Source organism: Botryllus schlosseri, chromosome 3, assembly GCF_051294905.1.
Source record: "Botryllus schlosseri isolate E-star chromosome 3, Bs_hap1, whole genome shotgun sequence".
Taxonomy (NCBI): Eukaryota; Metazoa; Chordata; class Ascidiacea; order Stolidobranchia; family Styelidae; genus Botryllus; species Botryllus schlosseri.
The window spans coordinates 15,510,969-15,535,881 of record NC_137238.1 but is presented as its reverse complement, the minus strand read 5'-3'; the positions used below and the strand labels follow the sequence as shown (position 1 = coordinate 15,535,881).

General features: G+C 41.0%; 1 protein-coding gene across 1 annotated transcript; it reads left to right on the top strand.

The window, feature by feature from the left end:
* Nucleotides 1–6: 6 nt before the first annotated feature.
* LOC145435868 (glutathione hydrolase-like YwrD proenzyme) lies at nt 7–22,938 on the top strand. Its single transcript, XM_080313132.1, has 6 exons — nt 7–217; nt 5,073–5,308; nt 8,872–9,238; nt 12,036–12,317; nt 17,983–18,293; nt 20,798–22,938. The coding sequence occupies exons 1-6, from the start codon at nt 43–45 to the stop codon at nt 21,098–21,100; spliced, it is 1,674 nt and encodes a 557-aa protein (XP_080169258.1). The 5' UTR covers nt 7–42; the 3' UTR covers nt 21,101–22,938.
* The last annotated feature ends 1,975 nt before the right edge of the window (nt 22,939–24,913 follow it).

Sequence of the window (24,913 nt, the reverse complement as noted above, 5' to 3'; positions counted from 1 at the left end):
TCGATTGGGATATTTTCAATAAACAACCCATACCATCAAAGGATGAGTAAAATGTTGAATGGGAGTTCACCAGTGACGTGCATGAATGGATGTGCTGCGTCAAGTCAGTGCTTGGCTTCTTCGGTTGGAGTTGATGTTTTGAAAGCTGGTGGTAACGCTGCTGATGCATCTGTAGCGATGGTCGCAGTACTGAATGTTGTTGAACCGTATTCAACAGGTAAATTCTACCAGTATTGTGCCAATGTGCATGGTGAATCACGGCAAGGATTTTGCGATCCAGAATTGACTGTGATGTGAGATATTGATTTTGATTAGTAATCAAATCATTGATTACATTGATTAGGTTCATTCTCAGATGAGTGACAATAATATTGCTTTTGTAGGCTAGGTGGCATCGGCCTACTTGTATTTCTCTTTTTTTAAGCTTGTTACTTCAGCTTACTTTGGTAGCATGTACATTGTACATTGTACGGTTACTTATTCTGCTTCAAAAACTATCACGTTTCTATGTCACTATTGTCTGGTCATGCGCTAAACACTGTAATCATTTAAGGTCAGATTCCGTACAATTTTTAAACAGTATCCTACAACATCGAAGCTCATAGGCCTACATTATAGATGTATGCATGAAATAGCGTGTAGTCATAAATAGTTTATTCCAGGTTGTAGTAGCCTACCTGATAGTGTTCTAATCTACTAAACCCATGACACGATATACCCACAAGTGTTTGATGTAGAGAAGAGTTTGATTGCTAATGTACTTGATGGAAGCCAATAGTGATTCAATCGTTCTGTCTGCTAGTCTTTTTCTAACTTGCATAGGCTATATAGCAGGAGTCTGGAACCTTTTTGTCTAAAGAGCCATTGGCCCTATTTTTTCCATTTCAACTGCCAAAGGGCCGTGCATGTCAAATTGTCAATCAACTGCTACATCACAATTAAAATTCCGTGACGTCAGGGTAGCACTAATTTGAACTCAATACTAGGGCTGGGCACAATGATTTGAGTACTCGAATCTGAATTGAGTAATAATTTTAATGATTCGAGTCGAGTAGTAAAAGAAGATTTTTTTGAGTACTGGAATTATACGCTCCTCACCACTGAAAGTTAATTTATTAACGGGAATAACAGTTTCGTTACCAATTTTCACTGTTGAAGCCTTGAAACCTTGATTGGCATAAAGTAACATGAAGTACAAAGCTACGAACGTTATTGGAAATAGCACATTGCCGAAATCATGCTCATCCCACAACATTGTCATCAAGTACAATGAAATCGGTATGGTCGAAAAAATACAAAAGTATCTTTAACGTGATGGAAAACAGGCATTATAGTCTTTGTGATGGCATAAAAGGTGCATATTTGAACTTTGACATTTTGTTATGACGTCATAATGAGTGATACTCGACTCAAAGCATAATTATTACGTGATTCAGAATCGAATCACTTAGCTAGGCTTCTCGATGTTGCCCGTCCCTACTCAATACATGGGATTCGTCGTGTGCGCCACATTTTCTCTATAAAAACTCGTACCGTAAACGGGGTAACTTTAAACAATTTTCAACAATTCCGCTTTGTATCTTGGAAATGCTAGGGTGTAGGGCATGCAAGTTTTGTGTTTTTCATGGGTCATGGAGCAAAGATTAGAATTATCTAATCCAAAATCTTCATGGTCATAAATAAGTACCTTATTTTGGTAAATTATCCGTGTCCAAAGTTACCCCTGCATGTGGGGTAACTTTGGACAATGTAGTTTTTTGTATGCCTTTGCACTTTATTGTTTATGAAACCTCGTAAATGAGGCTTATTTGGTAAGAGTTGATGAGAGCAGTGGCTAAAACTGAAACAAAATAGTATATGTCTGGCCTATTGCATGATTTTTACCTAATCCTGCTCCCCCTTCCCCCCAAAAATAAGGTAGTTTAGGAAGGGTAATGCCCCCTTATTCATCCCTTATCTCAATTTTCCCTCATGCCTTCACCAATTGGGACTTATAAATAACATATGGTGATAAGGGGTATCCCACTGGCAGTGTCAGCAAAAGCATGTTACCGTGATTTACTGCCGATTTCAAATATATTACTGTTCTTTAAAAGATACACTTTCCCTTTCTTATGTCCTCTGATGGATATATTTGTCATAATTTACGATATCCCATATTCAGCAGGCACATCTTTAGGAGTATGTGATAAGTTTTTGAAGAAGCTTACACCCGATTACAATCTCTCAGCTCATTGCTTACCAGTGTTGGGATCAAGTCACTACCTTCGAGTCACGAGTCATTTCGAGTCATTGCGCATTTTGACTCGAGTCAAGTCAAGTCAATCGATTTTCGAAGGTGACTCGAGTCAAGTCAAGTCACTCGATTTTTTTAGGTGACTCGAGTCAAGTCGAGTCAAGTCAACTCACGAGTCAAGTCACATTTCAAGTCAAGTTGCCTTTCGAAGTATGAGGCATGATTACGTCATTAAATTTTGCTAGCTGTTTGAAATACATGTTGAAGGATCATTGATTCTGAACCGCTAAACTAATATAGAGTTGAATATGCACGCAAGAAAGCGCTGTATCGCTCACATATATGTAGAACTGGTAAACTATACGTAAGTAATTGCATAGCCTCCGCTGATAGTTACCAGCCAAAATAGAGAATAGAGAACGAATTGATGAGCCGCAATACATTACCAATTTACAAATTCATATGATACAATTAGAGCCTGCATCAATGGTTGGGGACAATATAAACTGTATTCGAATTCAATTTCAATAAAACAAGAGGTTTGGTTAAGGTGACAACAGAAACAGACGTTTTGCCATTAAATTACTTTACTACTAGTTTACGACAACGTAAGCCGTGAGCTTCGATCCCTTCGTTTGCGGTCAATTTATTTGAGAGAGAACAATTCAGGAACAGTAAAACGCACGATCATTGCATGATTGGTCGCTCTCATGCGTTACACTAGCGTTTCGCGAACAATCCAAACATATGCAAGATACAGATTTTTGTCGACACCGATTACTTGATGACTTGAAATTGACTCGTGACTTTTGCTCCGAGTCACGAGTCAAACCACATTTATGATACGCCGAGTCAAGTCAAGTCAAGTCATTTTAGCAAAGTGACTCGAGTCAAGTCAAGTCATACGAAAAAGGTGACTCGAGTCTGACTCGAGTCAAGTCATGACTCGAGTCATCCCAACACTGTTGCTTACCCTTTTTTCATATTTTGGCAAACTCTCAATTTATTAACCTTCTCATTCCATTTTTAAAAGCCATCAGGTAGGTCATAAGGAATATAGTTGACGATTCACTTTGACACAGATGAAGCAGCCACTTTCCAGAGCTATAAATATCACATTTTACACTGTCCAAAGTTACCCCTTTCTGATAAAATTTGACGGGGCAACTTTGGACATCACATTTTCTTGTATTGATCTAAGGGTGAGCCCACTGAGATTTTTGCCATGGATTGAGACTACTTAGAGGTATCTGCTGCCAAGTTTTGAATCTATGAATCCCATGCTATCTATGTTTGGTTGTAAGAAGTTTAATGGCCATTAATTTTAATGAAATTGACCCCCACCATTAATTTATCAATGATGGGTCAAATTTAACTGGTAGTGAAATGAATCCATCTTTTATGGCGACTACTTGTGGTACTGTTGCCTCATGAAAAAGAATTTGACATCCAGCGGTAACCCTTTTCCATCAATAACCATTTAAATCTTTTACTGCTTAGTGTCCAAAGTTACCCTCAAGTCCAAAGTTACCCCGGTTTACGGTACTAATCATGCTGGTTGCCTTATTTAAGCTTGAGCTTGAAACTTGAGCTACGAGAACAAAGGTTTGTCGTTATGCTCCTTTAAATGCGAGAACCCATGATCACATGGGTAGGTGGAGCCAAACATGGTCACTACAGCAGTAGGCAATATTATATCCATGCCCACTGTAAGCTGCGATACATCAGTGATGTCGGGTCAGGGGAGGCCAGTGAGGCAGCACATCACCTGTCGTCAGGATGAGTGAACGAAAATTGTGAAACGTTCAATTACTATTGGTATTTTCTATCGATGTTCAGTTCGTGAATGACAAGAATTGATGAGATGAACGTCTTTCTCCCAAAATCACACAATTTGCATATTTATTTTTCTAAAATAAAGCACAAAATGAGAGGTAAGGCACAGACGGTCCAAGCCTCACCATCGGTAACGCAATTCATCCTTAATAGCTTGGAATTTATTATAACTGATATTAATCGAATGTAACTGTAAGGATTCCGAAAATCTAGATACAGGTCGACTTCTCAATTCTCAAAGTAGGGCCTACGGTATTTGGTCGTAACATATAACATTGTGCTACACGCCTACATTTTATCGCCGGCACTACATAGCTGCTTACCAATCAAGAACGTGGATAGCTATGACGTTGTTTGTAATTCGAGCTTGTAATTGTGAATGTAACGTCCACGGCAGTTCATTTCGCGCCATAGATCAGGAAAACAATGCGTATTTGAAAACTGCATTGTCATAAATGGACGTCTCAATGTCTGCTATTTTCTTTTATCAGTCTACGTATCGTGCATTCCAGGATTTCGAGTCGGCTACAGCAACTTAAATTTGGGGATTTTGAAAACAGGGGTCCGAGACACTGAACCTGAAGACGGCATTGTCTTTATCTCTCAAAGACATGTTTGTACTATCCCGTGAATAATTATTCTGGCCGTGATGAAAATTTAATAACAAGTTGCTGCAATATTGATCAATTCAGTACAAAAATAAATATTTGGCAAAGAGCCACATCTTATACCCAAAAGAGCCATATATGGATCGCGAGCCATATATAGCCTACTTTTGACGGAGCGATAAAATAAGGCTACATCCTGCGTGCTTAGAGCATCACACACGATGTGACTTAATTGTTTTGATCTGTGCCATGCACGCATCATGATCAAATCAATTGATCAATCGACACTGCATCATCGCCTGCGACTACATTGACTCTACTTTTGTAAGCGTGGCTTTGAGTAGCTCATACATGGTCGGCATATTATAGCGATCCATTTCCTTTTTGCATAGGCTTGGGGGGAGACACATTCTGCCTTTACTATGATGCCGCACACAAGAAAGTTCATGCAATGAATGCAAGTGGACGTTCTCCAGCTAAGCTCACCAGGGAATTGATCAACAACGCGGGCTTCGATGAAGAGACGGGATTCCCATGTCATCACGGGTTTGCTGTAACCGTACCTGGTGCAGCGTCTGGTTGGATCGATTGCGTGCAAAAGTACGGAAGTGGAAAGATGACCATGAGGGTAAATTATGGACTGGTACTCCAAGCTTTCTCAATCAATCCTTAGTGTTGCCTTAGCAAGGTACTTGTATTGAAATTTTCCAATAATGTTGTTGTGATCAAAAAGCCCTTAGAAACACCCGGTGTAGGACGAATACAAGGAAAAGAATGAGAATGCTGAGGCAGGCGTAAAAACAGGGCCGAATGATCAAGTTCAAACACTGTTACTTCTGGCATCAAGACTAGTAATGCAAATATGCTGAGGCTGAGCTGTATGTTAGATTGACAAACTGTACTTGGTTTTTGTCGTTTCGACATCCTCCTATCTATTCATTACGGTACATCAAATTTTCTCGGGTATTGCATCACTCATTGTGTGTCACCAGTAGAACCCGAGTCGCTGCCCGACTGACACCGGATCTTTGAGCCGATACCGATAAAACTGATCTGGCACCTTCACCCATAACCCGATATATTCAGCAGACATTAAAAAATATGGCATCAAGCTTAATTCGCGTATCCGAAACTTCGGAGCATTTAGATCAGTGGTTCTTAACCTTTTTTCCTCCAGCGCCCCCTTTAAAAAATTATCGTGCTCCAGCGCCCCCTAACCTAATATTGTAAGGAATGTAATACAGACAATGAGTCAGAGGGAGGGCCGTAACAGCACTTTGTCAACCCCCTAACAACGATTGCCTTGCGTACCCATAGCGTGATAAACCAAACTTCTGAGGGCTTCGCCCCCAAGAACCCCGTAGCATGATTTCGATGGTCAGCAAAGTTTGTGTGGCCTGGTCGCCCTAGGTACCAAAATTTTCTATAATGCATGAATGAATAGGTGGTAGTTACATATATAAGTCGCTATAAACTTTTTATCCTCTCAGCCCATGAAATCAGACTTACCAGTAGCGCTGAGTGAGCTGTTGTATGGGAAAATAGAGGGCACGTAATTAATAATTAAACATATTCGGGCGTGCCCGTAGGTACAATTAATTCGTTACCAGGGACGTAACAGCACTTTGTCAGCCTCCCCAAAAAAACGTTGGTTATGTGCCCCCCATCGGGTGATAAACCAAACTTCCGGGGGGCTTCGCCCCCAGACCCCCCTTCGGCTATCCGCTATTTGCTGATACTAGTCATCTACATTGGGTGTCCATTTACTGAGCTAGCTATTCTTATCTAGACGCGCGAAGCGCGAAAAGTTTCAATAATAAATGATTGAATTGGTCAATATGATCGGGAATTGCATGTATATTGATATCAATTTTTATGCTCTCTCTGCTCACATAAACAGATTTACCGGTAGAGCTGAGTGAGGTGGAATGTTCCCTCTAAGCTGCGCAGTGCACACGCGCAGTGCTGACACGGTCTCTGCGCACAGAAAATCTACGTTGCGTACAACAAATCCGAAGTTATGACCTTTTTTTAGTCGTTACGCACTGTTGAGTGATGTGTAATTGAAAAGGTAGGACCCCTCAATAATAATTATACATCTTCGGGCATATACCCGTTGTCAGGAACGAAACGGCACTTCGTCAGGCCCCCCGAAAAAACTTGGGTCTTGGGTTCCCATAGGGTGATAAACCGCCCGCCCCCCATGACGTTGTTTGCTTTTGCCACGAAATCAGCTGTACTGTTTAGCGAGCCAGTGCGAAGCGCGAAAACTCTCGATAATTCATGACAAAATCGGTCAGTAAGATCGGGAATTGCATATATATTGCTATCCATTTCTTGTCCTCTCTTCTTGCGTTACCAGATTTACCGGTAGAGTCGAGTGAGGTGGAATGTTCCCTCTAAGCTGAGCAGTGCTGACACGGTCTCTGCGCACAGAAAATCTACGTTGCGCACAACAAATCCGAAGTTATGACCTTTTTTTAGTCATTATATTACGCACTGTTGTCCAAGGGTCTGCGCAGTGAGTTGTTGATTGTGCGCAGGCTCATCAAAATGTAGAGCGAACATTGTGAGGTGTCTTGGAAACTGTAGGGCCCCCTAACTAATAATTAAACATATTCGGGCGGGCGAACCCGTTGTTATGACTTCGTTGCATGATGTTATTTCGTGACCTCCTGTCTGCTATATCAAAAAATATAGAATCGCCCAACAGGGATATCGCCCAACTGGAATCTTCAGATATCCCTGTCGCCCAGTCGTACTAAACTAAAAGACGCACAAGATCTCAAATTGGTATTTCTTCACTGGCAAATAATTTTTCCCCACCAAATGGGATGCGTCTTCTGGGGTTCAGATTGCCAAGACAGGATCATTCGGTGCCAGTCATTTAGGCGCCCATGGACAATTAAACCTATATGTCTTTTGTAGGCTACCGGTATATATAACGAAGTTTTCGGTGTTAATTTGCTCTGAATACTCATTAAGGATATGTCCTACCCCCACATCATCTACTGCGAAGCCATTTTTCTTCAGCGCCCCCCATATCGCCCCCTGAGCGTTTCCGCCCCCTTCAAAATCGCCAGCGCCCCTTGGGGGGCGCTGCAGGCATGGTTAAGAACCACTGATTTATATGAACAGCTTTCAAGCTAGTGCTATGCTTGGACATGAAATAAACTGGTGAGGCTGCATCTGGACACCTGTAGGCAGATGCGGTCGCTTACACTTTTTCAGTGTACTCAAGAGGCTATGATTTTAGACCACTTTCTTTTTTCAGCAAATCTAGTCCGAGAATACTTGCATTTTTACTTTCTTGGAAAGCACTATTTCTTCTTGTACTCCAGTACAAATTTACGGCATTAGTTTTACTTCTACTCGATTACGAACGATTCTGCTTCGACTACCTCTGCCTGCAAGCTATAAGAAATATATATCAATATTCGCAATTTAGCAGGGAACACTGCACAGATTATAGCCTAGTTCTCCGACTCCCTATTACTATATTGCAGGGTTGTAACCAAGTCACAAGTCTCCGAGTCGCAAGTCAATCTCACTTTTATAGTTTTGACTCGAGTCAAGTCGAGTCATTTTCAATTCACCACCGAGTCAAGTCCAAGTCAGCGATTAGACGGTCAAGTCCGAGTCATGGTATTATGACTCGAGATCGAGTCCTAGTGATTGTGTTGACTGATGGTCAGTTTCCAGTTAAAGTCTTGATAAACCCGCTTTTTAGAGCTCTGTTTGGTGATATCAAATGACTCGCAATTATAATATACTAATTTCCTAACTATCAGTTTCTGGTCGCATTTTCAAGTACCAGTACCAATAGACAAAATCCCAATAGTGTGGTCACTTTACTATTTTTCGAAATTACAATGAAATGTTGGTCTTGACCGTCTGAGTCTCTAGTCATACGACTTGGTTCGAGTTGTGATCAATGACTCAAGTCTAAGTCAAGTCAAGTCGAGTCGAGTCATTTCCGTATTTTGAGAAAAGGACTCGTGTCAAGTCAAGTCATCAGAAAATCGTGACTCGAGTCATTACAAACCTGCCATATTGTGAAAAAACTATTGATATTTTACCGCTAATGATACTGTACCTATATTTCTTTCAAACTAATAATCGGTTGGGTTCTAGTCATGAGCGGATAAAAATAATCGCACTGTCGTTTATTATGATATAATTATTACACAGGATATCTTGCAACCGGCCATAGATCTGGCAAGGAACGGCTTTCCCGTAGCTGGGCCTGTGACCGCGGAACAGTGGAAAGTGTTTGGGGATGTTTTGCCTCGCGTAAGCGAGGCTCATGGACGTGATTTGTTGAAAGCCGATTCTGAAAATACCTTCCGCGCTCCGAACCACGGCGAAATTTTGAAAAATCCAAAATTAGCCAATGTCTTCGAGCAATTGGCAGAGAAGGGAAAGGATGGGTTTTATCGCGGTTGGGTCGCCGACTCTGTAGTGGATTCCGTGCGTTTGCACGGCGGAGTTATGGAGAAAAGAGATTTGGAAAATATGGAAACGACTTTCGAAGATCCGCTTTCCATTGACTACAAAGGTGATTCCTCCATTCGAACATGTTGTAAAAATCATAATTTGGTCTTAAACTGACAAGATGAAAGTGGAGCGCTCGCCTTTTTGATCAGTAGGTCGTGGGCTCGATTCCCTGCTGGGTCAGAGCAAAGACCTGATTTGTAACACTGGTATGCATGATTTCCCTATTGACGGTCAGCATTTCAGGGATAGCATGGAGGGGTGGTGCAAGACTTAGAAAGCCTTACAAGGCTATATTTGCACCTTCCTTGTCCAGCGGCATATGCACATCATGCACTCATGGCACCGGTATACATAATGCACAGCTGCAAGTATCATGAGTCGGTTTATATGCCGCAGAAATATCGACAAAAATATACGACGTCCCATTCTAACTAACGCCATAAATTTCTCAACTATCACTATATCTAGTGAGATCCGAGACATGTCAAAACCACGAAGGTGATGCCTCGATTGTATGACATTTTTAACAGAGCGCAGCCTCTTATTCAAACATGTTGTAGTGATAATTTTGTCTCTAGCAAAAGACATAAATTATACTCAATTACAAGTAGCCTACATAGTAGCGATTTCCAAGACCGATCAAAACTTGAAGCAGAAGTAAAATTAGTGTCAAAATGTGAATTTTGTCGAGGGGTCTCGTAATTTTATCAGTTAATCAGTAGTGGCCACTTTTAAAATTTAAAGATCTATTTTGCCAACTACCACAAAATGAGTAATAAAATAACCCTTCAAATAGGTGCAATCTTTAATTGTTTGTTCGGTTATTTCGCTTATCAAAGTGATGCGAACTTGCCCCGGAACTACTCCTTTTCAAAATCCAAAGTATAAAAAGAAAGTGGATTTGCCTAAAAAACTGTTCAAGTAGAAGTAATCAGTAGGCTGAGTTTTCGTCGCACTACAATCGCGAGAAAGTTGCATTTAATTTTACAAAAGTTGCAGACTTGCAGTAAAAAGTTGCATTGATGATTTTTGTTGAATTTTTAGGGTATGAGATACTCGAAAGGGTCCGTTGTATAACTTAGTTCCTGCAGAGCTGTCAAATTTGTTACTTTGCCATTTAACAGTATGACGACACCGCCAAAAATTATATTTTTCCCGGCAATCAGCAAGAAAATCGCGCAATGCGGGAATGATTTTCCCCCCAAAAGCCAAACAGCATAGCGATAACCCCCTCCCCCTAAAACAAGTCGAATAACATACCCCGAACCCTGTACGTCTGCAAACTTTACCCAAGGCATTACAGAAAAACTCACTCTTGACAATTTTAACAAAATCAATAGCCTGAAAAAGGTGACCAAGTAAAAATGTATTTTAATAATAATAACAATAATCGTTGGGTTATAATTTTCATCTGACCAAGTCACGCACAATGTACAATGCGATAAGACACAATGTGATGTAATTGAACAGATAGGAGGATGTCTAACGACACGCAGTTGGGATCCTTTTTTTATCGCGGTGGTGAAGAGGAGTCCAGATGAACCTTCGACGGGAATTAAGCAGGGCGCGCCAGATTCGTAGGTGCTTATCGTTACCACTATGCTATCCCCCCCCCCCCCGGCGGTCTCGCCTGGGCGTTCGTGGACATGGGAAACTATTTCAATTTAAAAGGCAGAACTAATACAGCGATCTATTAACATATTGTTCAGGCACGGTCGTGCTTGGCAGGGGTAGTTGAACTCTTGCCCTGCATGCCATTGTGGCATTGATAAGAGTTTCATATAGCTCTTTGTTATGCAAATCAAAGATAATGAAACCATACTAGAAGTAGTTTATAGCATGTTTTTTAATCACTGCTTTACATTTTTACGCAGCATTTGGTAAAAGTTGCAGTGAAAATTGGCGTGAAAAATAGAGAAAAGTTGCACTATAATATCCCCCAAACAGCTTAAAACATCATAGCACGTAGATTCTGAGTATCTACGAAGCTGTAAGAAAAAGTTGCAAAAGTTACAAAAACTTGCCCTAGTAATCAGGGTTGTAGTGAATCGAGTTAAGTCCCGATTTTTTTTGGGACTCGACTTGCGTAAATGCGTCAAATGACTCGACTGAAGTCAATTCGTTCATTGATTCGACTTGTAGGCCTACTCAAGTCATTGTGCATGACTCGAACCAAGTCATATGACTCGAGACTAGGACGGCCAAGACAGACATTTCATTGTAACTTCGAAGAATAGTAGAGTCACCCCATTATTGGTATTTCGTCTATCAGTCCTGATACTTGAAAAAATAGGGCCAGAAACTGTTAGGACTGAGGAAAATTACGATATTATGAATGTGAGCCATTCTAAAATGGGTCGAACTGGATTGAACACAAAGACTTGTACTTGAGTCACAACACTATGACTTGGACTCGGCCCATCACTAGCTGACTTGGACTCGGACTTGACTCGGGGGTGAATTGAATATGGCTCGACTTGACTCGAGTCAAAACTATAAAAGTGAGATTGACTTGTGACTTGGAACCTTGTGACTTTGTTACAACCCAGGAAGTAATTCTAGAACATAGTGCAAGTGGGCAAAACTTACATGGGTTCAAGAAACAGTAGAATTGCTGTGTTACTGGCCATTTCTGTCTATTACAATGGAGCGTACTACTGGTGAACTTGATCATGCTTTTCTATTGCAAATTGTGAGAGTGGAAGTAGGCCTAGTCCAACATTGATGGTACTTGTGTACTGCAAATGGGTAGAAATTTCGATACTCACCACCTCTACAAGTGATGCTGGAAGGAAATCATTTTACCAAAATACTTTTGCCACCTTTACTCTGTTATTGAAATCCATTCTTCATTATAGGATTCACAGTCTGGGAGACTGCTCCAAATTCTCAAGGCATCGTCGTGTTGCTGGCATTGAACATATTGAAGAATTTCGATTTATCTCAATACGACTCGGAGTCTCCAGAATACTGGCATATAGTGATTGAAGCCATGAAGTTAGCGTTTGCCGACGGAAATGCCTACTGCGCCGACCCATCGAAAGTTTCGGTGCCGATTTCTGGACTGTTGAGTCCAGAGTATGGCAGTGAACGGGCTAAGCTTATTGACATGAATTCAGCTACATCGCATCCACAGAAAGGTAAGATGTGACGTGGCCTTGCTTAGAACTAATTCATTCGCATTATCACGTCCAATCGTAACCCTACAATGAATATCTGAATCCGCATGTGATATGTTAACTTTTAGTCGTTTGATATTTGACCGCCAAGCATAGGTTCTCAATGTAGTCTCAATAGGTAGTCAAATAGCAGTGTGACGTAATGCCGTAAATTTTGGCGTAAATTGAAGAGCGTCTTGGAGTTACAGACTTCGATATACAACTGAATAGTATATTCATATTGAAATCACCCGAATATTTTCGGCTGACACTCGTCGGGGGTAATTGTCAGCAACTAGTAAGAGAATTGGAAAGAACATTGTACATCAACAATCAGATTACAATAACAATTAAAAGTAGCGATTCCCACAAAATTTCATCAAAATTTAGCCACAAATCGTGGAGTTGTTGCATTTGAAAAAGGATCATGTGAATTACTTTGACCTGTTATCTGACCATGTGTTGTACTTGTTAACCCTTTTAAAGTCTGGGGCCACTGGTGGCTTCGGACAACTTCATCTGTTAATATCTTCATTTATGTACGTCCTAGCGGCCTCATTTTGGTTTGTAGGGAAAGCTAGCAATCTTTTGATTCATATGATACCAGGTTTATACGTATAAGTTGAATATATTTTCTATTATCAACGATTTTACACGAGACGGTTGGCACGTTAATAGCTTAGATACTGAGAGTCACAATAGTGTGTCATTGTTTGGAGAGCCGATGCATTGTGTAATCATTATCACCAGCATTGTTCACTCAGCCTTGATTAGCCGGCGACGCGCGACCACAAGTGCGCCTATAGCGATTCTGACAGGCATTTCCCACCTTATAACGAGATAAATAATGCTAGATCATTCATTGATGTTTTGTTGAAAAGAGAATATCACTACCTTCGACGTGGCAACATGATCCAGAGCGCAGTACGGGGCTATCAGGGTTTACACCAGGTTATAAGAACATAACTGCTGATCAAAACAAACTGTTCTCGCGTTCGGCAGCCCATGATGTTATGATACCTCTTGCAGGTAACTGTTTCGAAGGCGTAATACGCTAGAGGGCAACCTTCTTGTTACTACGATACCATGCACGCCTTGATTGAACGTATAGATGTGACTTTATCGAAATTTTAGTGAACCGATTCAAATTCTTGGGAAAGTTGACAATAGCATAAGATTTCAAAAGGGTTAATGTGGGGCATGATGGTCTGTAACTCTCTCGGTACTTCCACTTAAATCTATTAGGCCTACCCTACTAGGTATGTTCAGTTGAAATCAGGGTTGGAACCAAGTCTCAAGGTTCCGAGTCACAAGTCAATCTCACTTTTTACAGTTATGACTCGAGTCAAGTCGAGCCATTTTCAATTCATCGGCGAGTTAAGTCTGAGTCCTAGTCAATGAATAGAGGGTTGAGTCCGAGTCATATTGTTGTGACTCGAGTCCGAGTCATTGTGTTCACTGTTCAATTTGGAGTTCAAGCCAGTTCAACCCACTTTTTCAACTATACTCTAGTGCAGGGGTCACCAACCTTTTTGCAACCAAGGGCTACTTTTGGGTACTTATTGAAGCGACGGGCTACCATTTACTCCCGCCGTTTACCCTTGTCAGACGGAATTTCCGCTTTGATATTCATAGCGTTGCGCGGGTGTCGCATATCGGTAAGACATCTAAGAGATTCTTTTAATTCAAAACACCTCATTTCAACCAGTGCGCCACGAAGGCTTTTGAAGAAATCACGAATTACTTCACACCGTGTTTATTAGGGTTGTCCAAAATTTGAAAAATCTTAAAAATCCCCCATGATTGTGTCTCATTTCATAGATTATTGATAAAAAACAACAATGAGCCTGAAAGAAGCTCACAGGAAAGCCGTTAAGATTTCGGTCAAAACGTTTGAAAGTAGCTGCCCAAGAATGCGTGTGTCACCGACCATGGGACGGCGAGAAGACTAGTAATCAAATAACCACGGCTCTTGATTGGGTAATCGGCTATGCTTCAATGATCACCACAGCAACAGCTTGCTGATTATGTGTTCTAGGAGTCTGCTACCGGTGGGGATTCTGAAAGCGCGTTGTTGGTAGGTTCGCAGATGATGATTTAGGATTAATTAAGGACATGTTGAGGTACGAAATACATGATGAACAAACAACAGTTGCTTCACAAAAACGTTTGCAGCATGACTGCTTTATTGGAAGGAATCGTCTGTAGCCTCCATGCCGTGTTTTCATCGAGGGAAAGCAAAGGCGCTTATGCAAGTGGTGAACGAAATTCCTGTTTCAGAAGGTATCCATCATCAGTGAATACAAATATAAAGCTTAACAATGACACGATACCGTACTTTGTGTGATCTTATTAGGCTCAAGCTGTATTACATAGGTGACGTTTTGAATGCTATAGGGATCGGCTGAATCAGCGGGTTATGCTTGGCACTCATCAGATGCTTACCGTAAATTGAATTCACTTGTAAGTGTTGCTAAAGTCCCTAATGATAACGCACACTCGCACAGGCTATGCTGGATGTGGTATGTCCTTATTGATCCCGCAGAAAAGAGGTGTAAAGAAAAGCACGGACTATGCTGCATAGTATCCAGCATAGTTTGGATATCATATCCAGCATAGTCTGTTCTTACTTTACACCTCTTTTCTGCAGCATCATTTTGACAACACTTACATGTGAATTCAATTTGCTGTAAGTATAACTGCCAAGCATAACCTGTTAATTCAGTCGATCCCTAGAGCATTTAAAACTTCAACTATATACTACAACTTGGGTCCAATAAGATCACACAAAGTATAGTGTTATGGTCAAGCTTTATATTTGTATTCACTGATGATGGATCCCTTCTGAAACGTGGAATTCGTTCACCACTTGCATAAGCGTCTTTGCTTTCCTTCGATGAAACACGGCATGGAGGCTACAGCCGTTTCCTTCACAATAAAGCAGTCATGCTGTAAAAGTTTTTGTGAAGCACCTGTTGTTTGTTCATCATGTATTTCGTACCTCAACATGTCCTTAATTAATCCTAAATCATCATCTGCGAACCTACCAACAACGCGCTTTCAGAATCCCCACCGGTAGCAGACTCCTTGAACACATAATCAGCAAGCTGTTGCTGTGGTGATCATTGAAGCATAGCCGATTACCCAATCAAGAGCCGTGGTTATTTGATTACTAGTCTTCTCGCCGTTCTATGGTCGATGGCACGCCCATTGTTGGGCAGCTACTTTCAAACGCTTTGACCAAAATCTTAACGGCTTTCCCGTGAGCTTCTTTCAGACTCATTGTTGTTTTTTATCAATAATCTATGAAATGAGACACAATCACGGGGGATATTTAAGATTTTCCATGCTATCAACTAGTAGGCTGTACTCTGGTATGTAAATTACACTGCAACTCTGAGTGAGTGTTGCAGATGTGTAATAGTTAGGCGTGTTCTGTGTTTGTTTTTCGATGAATGTCGTGTCCGCAAAGGCTGATACACAACGATAAGTTGAACCAAACACGCTTGAAACCTTCATAGCTGCTGCGCAAGTGCGCACAGCGCATTCACCACTACTGTACTTTTCCGTTTCAACAAGGCACCAAAAGTTTGCTGCAGCCTTGTGGGCTTTGAGGTGGAGGTGATTTTGCCGTATTCTACGACTTCGATCTCTTGCTATTCTATTACATGCTGGTATTACTAATTTTAATTGGGGATATTTGATATCATCATTTTAAGTGTTTATATACATGTATCGTCATTTTTAAGTCACATGTTATAGTTTGATTTAAACAAGAATAGCTAAATCACTCAATTTATATATTTAAAAGCTCGCTGGTGATAATCTGACGAATATTGGCAAATGCTGCTATTCAAACTATTTTTAGAGCAGGCTCGCGGGCCACTAATCTGGTCCTCGCTGGCTACCTGGTTGGTGACCCCTACTAAAGTGATAACGATTTTTTGTATAACTTACAAATTTCCCATTAGTGCATTCTAATTTCATGTTTGTTATTGTTTAGTTTCAAATTGCTGTGTTACTATAGTAGCCTACCGTACAGTTCAAAGTTTGTTATTGTGGCCATTGTTACATTGTGGACTTCATGGTATGTAATCTCTGATTGTTGTGTCATACTTTGCCCTTCTGCTTTTGCTTTACATTCTGTTTAAATCCCTTCAATGTGCCGTTAACTCTTGAAAAGAGGCACCCGAAAAGTCTTCGAGTTGAATCAATATTTTACTGCAATGGATGTTGTATTGAAATACGGGTATCGTAATTTTCCTCAGTCCTAACAGTTTCTGGCGTTATTTTCCAAGTATCAGGACTGATATACCAAATGCCAACAATGTGGTGACTTTACTATTCTTCGAATTTACAATGAAATGTCTTCCTTGGCTGTCCTAGCCGCGAGTCATATGACTTGGTTCGAGTCGTGCACAATGGCTCGAGTACAAGTCGAGTCAATACAAAAATTGACCCGAGTCGATTCATTCAAGTATTTTTTTTAAATGATTCGAGTCATCAAAAAATCGTGACTCGAGTTATTACAACCCGGGTTGCAATATTATGTCACCAGCATAAAAATTCGAATACTTAATCGAGGCGTGCAAATGGCTTCACCTCAATGTAGGCTACTATTGTTAGATTATCAAACACAAATTCCTTCTGTTAGCACAATCTAGAATGGCGGATTTTGATAAAAGTCGACTGCAAGGACACAACATATTTGGTGATACGACTGTTGATATACAAAAGTCTTTTGAATTCTCAGCTAGTGGCTGACTATGGTCGCTGACGAGTGCCGGCCAAAAATATTTGCGGTTATTTCAATATGAGTATATTAGTTGGTTGTGTATTAAAGTTGCGTGCCTCCAAGAGTCTCTTTAACAGTTTTCAATTGTTGATGCCATACTTGGCCTAGAACACCGTACTTACTTTTTTACTGACTCGGAAATTTAAACTCCTACCTGTACTTGATTAGACATTTATGACGCTTCTACTTCTACACGAGTAGAAACGACGATTACTTTGACACAGACTTGATCAACTTGATAATTCTAGTTATCTGACTGCTGGAGCGTGAAGTTGCTGTGGAAATTTCAATAAATTGCAGCTCCATTACGGTGGCGTTCTGAAGAAAACGGCTGCGGCCAAATTTTTTTTCTCGTTTTGCCCTTCAATTTGAGACCACATCATTTTTAGAGTGCAGTGCCCCTTTAAATTACTATACTATACTATACTAGTTTACGACAACGTAAGCCTCGGTCACTTCGTTTGCGGTCAATTTATTTGTGAGAGAACAATGGAGGGATTAGTGAAACGCACGATCATTGAATGATTGGTCGCACTCACGGGTTACACCAGCGTTTCGCGAACAATCCGAACATATGCAAGATACAGTGATTTTTATCGACACCGATTACTTGATGACTTGAAATTGACTCGTGAATTTTGCTCCATGTCACGAGTCAATCCACATTTCTGATACGCCAAGTCACGTCATTTTAGCAAAGTGACTTGAGTCATCCAACACTGGTAGCTAAAATTCTAATTCCAGTCAAACTAGGAAAAAAACTGCAGCTGTTATTCTAATTCTAATCTAATTTGGAAAATCTGAAAGTTTTCTAGCCGACTACCTCTGGTCATTACGTCATTTCTTTTTCAGGCCTTCCACAAAATTACTGCTCCGACACGGTCTATTTCACAGTCGTCGACAAAGACAGAAACGCGTGTTCTTTCATAAGCAGCATTTACGAGGCCTTCGGCAGCGGCATTGTCCCAAACGGGTGCGGGTTCGCTCTGCAGAACAGAGGGGCCAATTTCAGTCTCCGTCATGATCACCCGAACGTGGCCGCGCCCAGCAAGAGACCGTATCATACAATTATACCCGGGATGGTGACTGACAGCCTTACCGGGGAGTTGGTGATGAGTTTTGGTGTGATGGGGGGATTCATGCAGCCGCAGGGCCACGTTCAGGTGCTACTTTTAACATTTGTGATTTAGTTGGGACGAGAGGGTGAGCGTGGGCCGACTACTAACACTGGTATCCATGGCTTCCCTGCATAGCGCTCGGCAGTACCTGGATAGCATGGACGGGTGGTACAAGACTCGGAAAGATTTACATGGCTATATCTGCACCTTCCTTGTCCAGCGGCATATGCACATCATGCACTCATGGTATGCAATAAATGCATATACACAGATCGTGTGTATGTATATCATGAGTCGGTGCATATGCGGCAAAGACATCAAGGACGAAATTAAACTACGTCCAATACTACGATATATATTTTTTATTGATTACAGGCAGCGGTGGTCAAGGTAGTCATCGTTGGTACTCGAGTAGAAGTAGTTATTTCCAAGTGCAAAGGCACAAAATTATGGATTTGGAAAATATACTAATTACAGTAGCAAATTCTTTTGTTATTTGTTATAGATCTACCCATGGTAAATACTGTGATTTTAAATTTTGAACGTCAATAACTTCACGTTTACTGGATGGAATTGAGCCGAATTTGTTGTGCATCGGTTTTCCAGACATCCTAACAATTTCATGGGGTAGCCAGTAAAATTTGAAAAATTTATATTTTTCCTAAATAAATCTAAAATTACTTTCTACAAGAACTCGCTTCCACTGGTTGGAATGGAGCCAATTGGTGTGCTGTGTTTTGTAGGTAACCTTAACGATTTTATCAAGTAACCAGTAAAACAGTTATTTTTGAACAGCCCTAATGTGCACATTCAAGTCAAAATGCGATCAGTTTCTACTGAAAGTATAGTTTTGGAAATGCGCCTAAGCTAGATTTTCGAAAATTTAATCTATAGAAGACAGTAGGGTTGTTTGAAAAAAACATTTTTTCCCGGATTCCGGGTATTCACTGATTGAATTGTCAGGTTCCTTAAAGAAAGGCTGTACACCAAATTTGGCTGAATTCCAACCAGCAGAAGCTGAAGCAAAGCCAATTGAAATTTTTGAATTTATTCAAAAGAAAATTAAATAAATAGGATAAGATTTTATTGTGTACCCCATAAAATTGTTATGTTGTCTGCAAAAACGATGCAAAATAAATTTGATGCAATTCTAATCCGCAGAAGCTAAGTTATTTGAGTTTTTTTATCAACAATCTTTGGATTACCCACCATTCAATTATATTTTTATAAATATTTTTTGCAAAAATATTTTAACGCCACTCGAAGAGTAATGCCTTCTGCTTCTGAGCATAAATTTTGGTACCGATGGAAAGCCTGTGATCCTACTATTCATAGCTATGTTTTGAGTTATGTTGAACGTCATACTCCGGGATTTCTTGGGCTTCAAAAATCGTTGGTCAAATGTCTCGACTTACCCCCGGGTATGGATAGAACGAGACATACTGTGTTCAAGTTGAGACACCAAGCAATTCTTGTTCATTACACCACCAATTCATCCCGAATGCTTAGTCAACTATTAACATCATGAATGAAATTATTAATCATGAAATAATTCACTTTTAAAACGAGTCTGTACATCATATATGATTAATTGATTTGATTATAAATGCGATCAAAAGCGTATTATCCTTAAGATCCTGCAACAATAAGAGTTGCGTTATTGGTTTGTCTTGAACTGCCACATCTGGCCAATTACTACATAACTACACTATTACCTGTATTGTGAACAGTTTAATTTTGAATATTATTGTTAATGTGTTTTTGTTTCGAGTATTTTTTTCTGCATACTCACTCTGTTTATCCCGGTTGACGAAGAAATAAATCTCTCTCTCTCTCTCTCTCAATGAAAAATTCAGATTCCCATGTCTCAACTTACCCTCATGGCTTTGTCTCATCTTACCCTCACACCTCCATTATTGAATAAAACTTCAAAAAAACCTTTCAGTCTAATACTTTCCAAAGATCACGCTGCTAATATTCCACGCTACCAGCTCCAGTAATGTCATTTTATAGAATGAAATATAATGATCGGATGCCCTTACAAATACAACCATAGACTCGCATAACTTTCACAAACCATAAAAATACATTATTTAGCATTTTTTTGTCCAATCTCAAATCTTCTTGCCTTGGTAATATGGTTGGGAAATATAATGACATTATGAGAACAACATAGTTGAAGAATTGTGCCCATTAGAAAATGCATGTCTCGTCTTGCGCTGTGTTCCATCTTTGCCTCCTCTCCCCTATTTCTGCCATCTATGGACAATTGCTATTTCTACCTATAATCGAGTGGAAATTTACGGCAATACTTCTACATTACTTTTATATTGATTTAGTGCATTTTCTACTTCGCTAAAACGCTTACCAGGTACAGAATTAGTTCTTGATACTCAATTCTGGCGGCCCTCGGGGCCTATTAGGTTCGGAGAGTGGCCCGCTACCCATTTTGAGTCGGGAATCCCTGCTTTAGCTACTGGTGTTCTTTAATCCAAGATCCAAACATCTGTAATTCTAAAATAATCCTCCCATTATGTTATTCTCTTCAGGTCTTTCTGAATTGCGTCGAGTTCGGAATGAACCCACAGCAAGCTCTCGATCGCCCGAGATTCCGAATATCCGAAATCGGCGGACCCACCCTCGTGCAGGATGACATGCCGAGTTCCGTCATTGATTCTCTGAAATCCAAAGGACATGACCTTGAGCTGGTCGGCTCCATAATGAAATACAAATTTGGAATCGGTCAAGCTATAGCCACGACACGTTTCTGGGAGGGTACGACGGATCGCAATGGTGAAGTGCTGTACGGTGGGACTGACCGTCGGCATGACGGGATTGCTGTTGGTTACTAATGCGTCATTGTGTTTTGATCAGACTTGTGCAAACTATCAATCTAGTTAGTTGAAGATCAATGTCAACTAGTTGTGGATTTTGAAAAGTGCATAGTTCTAGTTGCACATTAAAAAAATTAGGTGTAGAACGACCAGAGAACCTGATGTTCTTGCAGCCATTCCTAACTCGAAGCCATCACTAGTCACTACTAACAGCGGTATAGCCAGGGACTGGATTTCAAACTCGAAAACCCGTTCTTTTGAAATGCTGATTTTATGTCCAATATTTCTTATCTCATTCGCAATTCATTGATTTGTATCATCAGTTATTAGTTAGTTGTATTTCAGTTGCGCATTTATACATGCTGTAATTTGTACAAGTCTGGTTTTACTGTATCTGTGCGATTGGTCATTTCATGCAATCCATGCAATATTTATCTGCCTATTGTTCCTCTGACTATTCCTTTAAATTTTGGTGCTTGCTGGTAAATTCGGACTGAGTTGTTTTTGCTGAGCCGTCGCTATAATGTCACAATAAATAATTATCAGTCAACACGTGCGCCTGCGATTTTATGTGATGACTTGTCACTATGATTCAGCTATGTGTCGATGCATTCATTCCGTATAGACAACGCGTGTTCTTACGTGAGATTTTGATGATATCATGAAGCAGCCCATAGCAATACTCATGATCATCGAAGTGCATGCTATATAGACTGTAATTACGTGATATTATGAAGCGTCTCAGCTCAACCCAACCGAATTTGCTGGTTGCCAATTTTGTGTACAATTGCTAACAGGTGCTCCCTAATCATGTTCCGCTGTTTTTATTACTCGGCTTTGAATGTTAATTAGAAGCTGGGAAGTTATTTCATGAATTATAAGATATCAGTCTTATTGAAAGCACTCGACTAATACGGCTGGAACTGCGGTGGATTTTTGGGTGAAACTGTTTTCTAGAATTTGGTGATTGCGGATATTGTTCCAAAGCGAAATTTTCAGGCAGGGGAGGGTCAATCTGACCCTACCCTTACCTCGAACCGAAGTCTATCATACGGATGTCAGTGGATTTACATCCCCCACCTCTATTATCTACTCCAGGGTCATTTCTGTAGTTCCAAATAGATCAGGGACGGTCAACATACGGCTCGCGAGGAGATTTTAAGCGGCCCTCAGACATTTCCCGGGCTTACATGATAACGTGGCCTGGCTACGGTCTGCCGCAATCTCCCACCACTTGCTTTACAAGGTCAAATTATACGGACTGTGAACAGAACATGTACATTACCAAGACAAAGCTGCTATCCAATGTAACTGATGATTGTGCACTTGTGCAGTCTTTACTACGTGTTTCTACGTCCAACATGCAGCCTGTTCAAGGAACTTGTTGACGAATTTGATCGACCACGAATTTCTCATTGACTTCAACAGCTATTGAAGTAGGCAACATAACGCTTACGTACGCCGGACCTGAAGTGTGGAACAGTATCTCGCCGGCTATCTGACAGTCGTCGAGCATGTCCAGTGTCCACATTAGAAGTCGAAGAACAAGAAATTTCTTCTGAATGAGTACTAGTCAGCCCTTAGCAGTTACCGGACCACGACCTGACACATCGAACTCGCCATCCGTCACAAGCCATCACCTGAATGTGTGTCGCTTATCATTTTATAGTATCTTCTTTTACTTTCATTCTATGTGCATGTGCATGCCTCCTATTTACACCGCCTATAGGCTCAAGTTGGTGTCTGATCTCAAATACTACTCCAAGTCGTTTGGGCACCTTCGTATCTTTCATTGTATCGCAGTCTTGTGATGTTTCGAAATGATGAAATTTTATGAATAAACTTGAACTCATTTGGTCCTTTGCCTTTTATATTCGATCGCTGCTTTACTTTTCATTAATACAGTTCGTAGTTTAGTTATCTATATAGACAGACAGACCTCGGTTGTGTTTTGTTTATTCGCAGTCCTGGTTACAGATTTGACCTGTATGGCTGTATATCTTAATCTCAAACCTAACCATAACCCGATCCTCATTCTAAACCTTACCCGGCCTTAAACCCAATTTCACCCACATTCTGAAGTGTCGCATCATCATTGGTTTATTAGCAATTTTTATCAGTTGAATACACCACAAAATACGATACAATGAAAAGATAGGAAGGTGTCGAAGCGACTCGGATTAGTCTATGGAATCATAGTCATCTTGGCCTAGGCGATGTAAAGACGAGGAGGCATGCACAGTTGCACACTGAATGAAAAGTAAAGAAGAGAGTATAGAGAAAAGCAAGCGACAAAAATGGGGTGGCATGTCATGGAAGGCGAGATCAATAAGTCAGTCGTGGCATGCCCGATTGTCGAATGCTGAAGTCACATGCTCGTGCGACCACGGACCGTTGGGACAATGTGAAGCTTTTTAGAGACCTCGGTTGACTGTCATTTATTCGATACCCAGGTCTGGTTACTGATCTGCCCCGTATATCCTCTGAAATTAGTTATAGTGCCTGGTGTTCAATTGCGCAACAGCCAGCGCCGCCTTCAATACCAAGCCTTAATCAGCTAAGAAATCGTTGGCCACCTTGGAATTGGATGCAGATCTCATGCCTTTGTCAGCTTAAAATAGGGACTCGAGTCAGTACCAGTGATGAGCATCAGAGCGGAGTCGGAGTGGATTCGGAGCGGAGTTCTGGCGATTTTGTGACAGTCGGAGCGGAGTCGGAGTTTACTACAGATATTTTTTAGGAGAATTTCGGAGTATTGTAACTTTTGTCTCCGATATCTTTGGATAGCTCTGACCAGAATATCTTGATTATGATTACATACCAAAACACAGACAGTTGACGCCTTGTACATTTGTAATATGACGGGTAACATGCAAAAATGATTGCCAAGTGCATAAAAATCAGCCATCTGCACTGCCGTCGGGGACTGGAGAGTAGACATACTATGAGGCCAACCATATTATCAGATTAATTTAGTAAAACACATTACCAAGTGTACCATGCTTGCCACTGTTCCGGATACTTGACGAGATTCATCGGAATATCTCGGAGTCTGGTATTGAGGTCTTCGGAGTCGGAGGGAGTTTTCCTCAGACACTAAAGCAGTGGTTCTTAACCTTGCCCACAGCGCCCCCCAGGGGGCGCTGGCGATTTCGAAGGGGGGCGAAAACGCTCAGGGGGCGATATGGGTGGCGCTGGGCTCAGGGGGGCGGTATGGGGGGCGCTGGAGATAAATAGCTTCGCAGTAGATGATGTGGTGATAGGACATATCCTTAATGAGTATTCAGAGCAAATTAACACCGAAAACTTCGTTACATATAGCCTTCAAAATACAGGTTAATTGTCCATGGGCGCCTAAATGACTGACACCGAATGTTCCTGTCTTGGCAATCTGAACCCCAGAAGACGAATTCCATCTGGCAGGGAAAAGTTATATGTCAGTGACGAAATACCAATCTGAAATCGTGTGCGTCTTTTAGTTTAGTACGATTGTGCGACATGGATATTCCTGTTGGGCGATATCCCCGTTGAGCGATTCTATGTTTTTTTATATTGCAGACAGGGGGTCACGAAATAACATCATGCAACGAAGTCACACCAACGGGTTCGCCCGCCTGAATATGTTTAATTATTAGTAACGGGCCCTACAGTTTCCAAGAAACCTCACAATGTTCGCTTTAACTTTTGATAAGTCTGCGCACACTCAACAACTCACTGCGCTGAGCCTTGGACAACAGTGCGTAACGACTAAAAGAAGGTAATAACCCCGGATTTGTTGTGCGCAGCGTAGATTTTCTGTGCGCAGAGACCGTGTCAGCATTGCGCCCGTGC